Raw genomic sequence first — 7153 nt, 5'->3', positions numbered from 1 at the left:
AAAATAAAATAAAATAAAATAATGTATACGTAGTCTAACTGCAATGTGTACAAAAATACAGGCACACAGAGAAGGCAGGGGCAAAAATTATTCCTTTTGGCCTGGAGAAGTCTGAGTAACCCTGATCATAAAACAGAATGAATTAGTGACAGGGCAAGTAAAAGCAATGCAAGGCAGACCAATTTCATGAGAATACCTTAATACTCCAGACAAGATACAGTAAGGCTTGGTTAGGGCTGCAGCAAAGGTGAAGAAAGAACCCATTTAAGAGGTACATAGGAGGAATTTTCAAGACATTTTGGCAACTACATATACTGGCTTAGAATGAGGAGAATATCCGACATAATTCTCTCATTTCAAACTTCTATGAGAGTAAAAAAGTGACACCATTCAATTAGATAAGGGCAAAAGGGAAAGAGAAGCCATTTTGGAAGATGAGAGAGTTCAGTTCTGAACACGAGAACGAAGTACCTCTATGAAAAAACATTTGGTCATCTACTTATAACAGGTAGTGATTCAGGCAAGGGGCATGATGAGACTGACAGAAAAGAAAAGGATAAAACCAAAGATGGAACACTAGAAAGGAAAGTGCAAAGGCAGACAAAGGAGTGAAGCCCAAGACAGAACTGGAAAAGAAACAGAAGTTGGGAGGAAGACCCAAAAGCAGTTTCAGATAAATCAAGATAAAAGAATGTTTCAAGAAGGAGTAAAACAGAATAGCCAAGTTGGTTAAAAACTGAAATATGTCTAGCAAATAAAACCTCTGCATGAGCCATTTTAGTGGGTTAGGCAGGGTGACTACTCACACTACAGCAGAAAATGGTATAATGTGAGGTAGGTACGGGACCCAGGAAATAGCCTACTCCAGTCTAGCAACCTTTCCTCCAAAAGTACAATCAATTAATTTTAAAACTTTAACTTCCCATTTACTGAACATGAACTTAATGGAAAAAAACTTAAAGTTAATTTTCTATTGTTTTGCAAAGTTACCTAAGTAATTTTTAATTACTAATTTCTATTTGGTATTTTTTCTTAAGAAATACTCTGCGATCATTGTGAAGTAAACAATCTCTGAAGACAACCACTACTGTTTTGTAAAAGAAGATTTATATAAGGTAATTCCCTAAGCGTTCAAGGTTTTTTGGCTTTAAATTCCATGATATATAGAAACAAGCAATATAATATGCCTTCATTTTTCCCATGTCTCAAATACTTTTGGAGACCTATCACATTCAAGCTAGTTTCAATTATAAATTAGACTGGAAGATCACCAAGCAATTTACCAAATACAGATTTCTAGTTTTTAAAAGCAGCACCTAATGCAAAAATATGGTAACAATACTTCTAGAAAGATTTTTCATTTGGCAATATGGTGAACCTTAGCACCTCTAAGAATCTAATCTAAAGAAATGAGAAGTGTAAAGATGTTATTATCACTCACAATTACTGAAAATTATATTTTCCCTATTGCCAGTAAAAACTTGAACACCATAAATGTTTTTTTACAGCAACTTAGAAGGAACTAGGGGCCCTTACCCTAAAGGAAGTAACGCAGGAACGGAAAAACAAATGCCGTGTGTTGTCACCTATAAGTAGGAGCTAAGTTACAGGTTTTCAGGGGCACACAGAGTGGTATAATGCACACTGGAGACTCAGAAAGGGGGGAAGGTTGGGAGGGAGGTGAAGGATGAAAAATTTCCTATTGGGTACAATGTATACTACTGGAGTGACAGATACAAAAAAAGCCCACGCTTCACCACTATGCAATTCATCATGTGACCAAAAACCCACTTGTACCCCTAACTTTACTGAAATAATAAAATGGTATAAAAGATAATTAAATTGATATAACAACTCCAGAGAACAAAATATAGCAACTAAAAAATGATTTTTAACATTTTTAAATGGGGAATATAAAGTTAAGAGAAAAGAGGCAGAACTCAGAACCAAAGGAATATATATCCATACACACACAGATACACTAATAGCTATACAGATGGAAATTTTCCACAAAAGATTATGTTTTAACTTTAAGCTCAAAGTAGAAGTATTTATTAACTCTTCTTAGAGCAATCACTCAAAAGTAACAATCTGTTTAGTAAGCACTGTCTGAAAACCTACACAGTAAGAAACTACATACCTGAAGCACATAATCGAGGGCTATATGTCGAAAACATTTTCTTGTTGCTGTCAGAATGTTGGTGGCTTCTTCAACTTCATGTTGTTTGTTTCTTTGCACTTGGGCATTTTTTACTAATGCGTTTTCTTTTTCTTCACTGACTTTTTCGAATTGCTTCTTGGCATCTTTGAATTTTCTAAGATCTCTAAAAAAAGAAAAACTTAGTGAAACTTTTATAACTTGCTTCATTAAAAAACTTGAGCAGGCCGGGCGCAGTGGCTCACACTTGTAATCCCAGCACTTTGGGAGGCTGAGGTGGGTGGATCACGAGGTCAAGAGATCGAGACCATCCTGGCCAACATGGTGAAACCTCGTCTCTACTAAAAATACAAAAAAATTAGCTGGGCGTGGTGGTACATGCCTGTAGTCCCAGTTACTCAGGAGGCCGAGGCAGGACAATCACTTGAACACGGGAGGTGGAGGTTGCAGTGAGCTGAGATCACGCCACTGCACTCCAGCCTGGCAACAGAGCAAGACTCCGTCTCAAAAAAAAACCAAACAAAAAACAAACAAACAAAAAACTTTAGCAAAATAACATTTAGAATTGAATTCCTATGTTCCTCCATTTTTTGTTTCACCTCACGTTGAAACACATTCACTCTTCAAACTAAAATATGTACGGTTTCTCAATTTTGTACAAAACCTGATGAAGTCAGCTAAAATTTCATTATTTAAATCTATATAACTTGAGGTGACAATAAATTATCAAGTTAACATTACAGAAACATAAAGGAAAAGTTAATCGTTTTTCTAAAGACAAATTCAGGGATATGTACCATTATTTAACCAAATGATTTGTAAACGGTAGTATACATAAGACTCACTATAGGACACTTATTAAAAATGCAATTTCCAGAGCTCTTTCCAAGAGATTATAATTCTTTAGCCTTCGGGAAAAATCCTAGAAATCTGAGGAGTTTATTTTTAAGACAGACACGTGATTTTACTACTACGGGTGGTCTACAGACCACACTCTAAGAAACAACATTCATTTCTCATGCTGTGGCATGATCATAGCTCACCACAGCCTTAAAGTCCTGGGCTCAAGCGATCCTCACACCTCAAGGCTTTCAAGCAGCTGGGATTATAGGCACATGTCACCACACAAGGCTAATTTTTATTTTTTATTTCTGTGGCCTCACATTATTGCCCAGGCTGGAACACATCAATTTCTGAAAGAACTGTTACATCAGCAAAGAATAACAGTATCCCTTTCAATAGTATGAAAATCTGAAACACTTGGTTCATTAATGACCTTACTCACATAACATCCCTTTACTTTTATCTTTCTACTAAGGAGCTAGGTAAAAAAATTTGAAGACAAATGATTTTATAAAAATCATAATAAAGTATATGTAAGAAAGACGTTCAGCTCCTTGAAAGAAGCCATAAACTGTATGTGTGCATTCTATGAAGACATTCTAAGTATTAATCTATCACAAAGTAATTTATAAAGAAACTGGTTGGGTACACTGGCTCATGCCTGTAGTCCCAGTGCTTTGGGAGGTTACGGTAAGAAAACTGCTTTGAGGCCAGGAGTTTGAGACTAGCCTCAGCAACATAGTGAGATCTGCCTCTACAAATATAAAAAATAAAAGATAAATTAGCCAGAAGTGGTCCACGCCTATAGTCCTAACTACTCAGGAGGCTGAGGCAGGAGGATCACTTCAGCCCAGGAATTCGAGGTTACAGTGAGTTATGATCAAGCCACTGTACTCCAGCCTGAGTAACAGAGTCAGACCCTGTCTCTATATTTAAAAAAGAAAAAAAGAAAAGAAACTGTGATACATAACCTCCAGAACAACAAATTCTAACCTATTAAAAACAGTGTACTATCTTAATGAGATCTAACACCATCGTACAGCTCTATTATAATAAAATTTATCTGTAATTTTATATATGCCCAGCCAGGAATCAAAAGAGAAACAACTGTATTATTAATGTGAAAAAGAAAAACTTTCCTAATTTGGAAATTTCTGATTTTTAAAATTTCCAGTTCTATTTTATTTCACAAAGAAAATGTGATGAATGTGACACAAAATACTCATAAGTAACAAAAATCATGTACTTTTTTTTTTTTTTTTTTTGAGACAGAGTTTCACTCTTGTCACCCAGGCGGGAATGCAATGGCGCGATCTCAGCTCACTGCAACCTCCACCTCCCGGGTTCATGCGATTCTCCTGCCTCAGTCTCCCGAATAGCTGGGATTACAGGCATGCGCTACCACGCCCAGCTAATTTTGTATTTTTAGTAGAGATGGGGTTTCTCCATGTTGGCCAGACTGGTCTCGCCTCCCGACCTCAGGTGATCCTCCCGTCTTGGCCTCCCAAAGTGCTGGGATTACAGGCGTGAGCCACCATGCCAGGGTCCAAAAATCATGTACTTTCATGGCTCATTCTCATATATTCCATTATCTTCTCTTCGAAGAAAATACCACACTGAAACACTGAAATAATGGAAAACATCGTTTCAACTACAATAGCTAATAGTATTTCATCCACTTTTGGGGTTTTCTTTGATGGTGAAAGAACAATTAGATTATTTACTTAAAAATATTTTTTAAACCTACAGCTATGTATCCTAGCTAAGTATCCTCCAGAACACGTATTTGTGGAATAAGTGATTCACTGAAAGACATCAAGTCTGATCTACTTGTAGAATAATTCAGGAAGAAATGCAGCATACATTTCACAAAGCAAATAAAAACACCAATATTTTCAATAATTCATGGTATATAACTTCTTCCAAAAGATACCAATTCTCAGATTGATCATTAACTAGTTAATTTTCTTTCCTCTTCACTGCAATTGACTTACTCTTTAACAAAGTTCTGAAGCTGTGCCTTAATTGATCTCTGAGTTTGGTCAAACAGGATCTAAAAAATAAAATGTAATATTAAGTGATTAGAAAAGTAAACAAAATAATTTTCTTATCATGCTATAAATATCATACCCCTTCAATTCTCCAATTCTAATACTGCCTATATCTCTTCTTGAAGACTACAAAAGAAATAACCATTTAAAAATAGAACCCAAAACAGATAAGCCAATTTCATCTCTCAGAAATAATATTACTTCTATTTACAGAGGAAAACAAACCTGCTTTAATATTTAAATAGAGTGCTCAAACAGTGGAGCAACATAGTTCCTTAATTCTAATTCAGGCTTTGGAAGACAAATTCCGCTCCACACATCACAGAGATTATTTACTCCAATACACCACAGCATAGCAAATGAAAACCACTCCAGAAACACCACATGCCTGAGCTCAGCAGAGGTTACTCATTTGGGAAGACTTGCGGACTTCAATGAATATTCTGAATTCAAGTAAACATTTTATCATCCCTCAGGCTAAGTAACTGCTAACAGTAGAGACAAGAATGAAATTTGATTCTTCCAGATAGTATTTTGCCCGACTTAAAAGATGCCACATATTTCACACAGATGGCTCTGTGTATGATAAACATCCAAATGCTTGTCTTGGGGATTCCACCTTTAATAATTTACAGATACACTTCATTCAGAGTTTGAAAGAAAGTTAGATGAACAGGCAGAAAGATCAGTAACCAAAAGAAAATCCTCCATTCTTCTTCTAATTAAAATTACCACAATTTCATTATCTCTGAAGCTCTGTCTTCCGTTTTCTCCTGAATACCACATACACACATTCCCCAGGAATCTGGACGTTTCAAAATCTGTCAATTTACTTCCAGAGAGAAATTAAATTTTGTATGTATTATGTTAAACTCAAAGTACTAAACCCAAAGTAAGCAGAAGAAAGAAAATAATAAAGATCAGAGACGTCAACTAAATAGAAAATAGAAAGTTAACAGAGAAAAATCAAAGAATCAAAAAATTTGGTTCTTAGAGATTACAAAATCGATAAACCTCTAACCACAGTGATCAGAAAGAAGACACAAATTTCAAACACTAAGAAGGAGAGACGTGTCTTTATCACTGACTGCATGTATATTAAAAAGGTAATCTGCGAAGCTAAGAAACACAACTGTAGGCCTGTAAATTCAACAGATGAAATGGACACATTTTGTGAAAGACAAAAACTATCAAGTCTCATTCAAGATGAAACTGATACCCTGAACAGAGTTTAAAAGACACAGTCTACAGTTTAAAACGTTCCATATCATATAAAGTTAAAATTACATGAACATGAAATACAACAATCCCAATCCTAGGTATTTGGCCAAATGAAATTAAAACTTATGTTCACACAAAAACCTGTACTCAAATGTTTATAGCAGTTTCGTTCCTAATTGCCAAAATATAGAAAATACCCAAATGTCTTTCAACCAGTGAATATAGAAACAAACTATGATACATTCATACAGCAATAAAAAAGAACAATTATTAATACATGCCAACAACATAGGTGAATCTTAATGCATTTTGCTAAATGAAACAAAATTTGTATGGCATTCAGGAAAGGGCAAGACTGAGGGGATGAAAAATCAGCGATTTCCACTGACAGCAGGAAGATGGAAGAGTTAATAATGGGACAACATGAGGGTTTCTGGGGAGTTGATGGAATTGTTGTGCATCTTGACTTTGGTGTGGAAACCCAACTATATGTATCTGTCAAAACCCATGAAGTTATATGCCACAAAAAATCAATTTTGTTATATTTAAATTTAAAAATAACTTTAAAATATGAAGAATGACAGTGTAAATATGAAACAATAGATTTTTAAATGAATAAAGAAGAAACAAATAGCATATTAACTAGGTTGACTGAAAAGACAGAGAAACATAAAACCAATGAAAAGAGAACATCCAATCTTCTCAGGAACACTAACAACATATAAGAGAATTGATCATATAGTAGGGCATAAAGCAATAATATGACATTATATTAAGTTATACTACAAAGTATTAAAAAGAGAGAACTACTGAAACAGGCAACAATACCGATCTCAAAAATGTTATTCCAAGCAAAAGAAGTGTCACACACACACACACA

General features: G+C 35.1%; 1 protein-coding gene across 1 annotated transcript in view; it reads right to left on the bottom strand.

Annotated features, from left to right (window-relative positions):
- The window catches only part of ACAP2 (ArfGAP with coiled-coil, ankyrin repeat and PH domains 2), a 183984-nt gene that overhangs the window by 81229 nt on the left and 95602 nt on the right, over positions 1–7153 (bottom strand). The window contains exons 5-6 of the mRNA XM_011961204.1: positions 4996–5054; positions 2141–2324 (exon numbers count right to left, since the gene is read on the bottom strand). Of these exons, the coding sequence (XP_011816594.1) occupies positions 2141–2324; positions 4996–5054 (243 nt within the window). The remainder of the gene's footprint in view (positions 1–2140; positions 2325–4995; positions 5055–7153) is intronic.

The sequence above is a fragment of the Colobus angolensis genome, unplaced genomic scaffold (genome assembly GCF_000951035.1).
Source record: "Colobus angolensis palliatus isolate OR3802 unplaced genomic scaffold, Cang.pa_1.0 Scaffold54, whole genome shotgun sequence".
Taxonomy (NCBI): domain Eukaryota; kingdom Metazoa; phylum Chordata; class Mammalia; order Primates; family Cercopithecidae; genus Colobus; species Colobus angolensis.
This window is presented reverse-complemented; position numbering and strand designations above follow the sequence as displayed.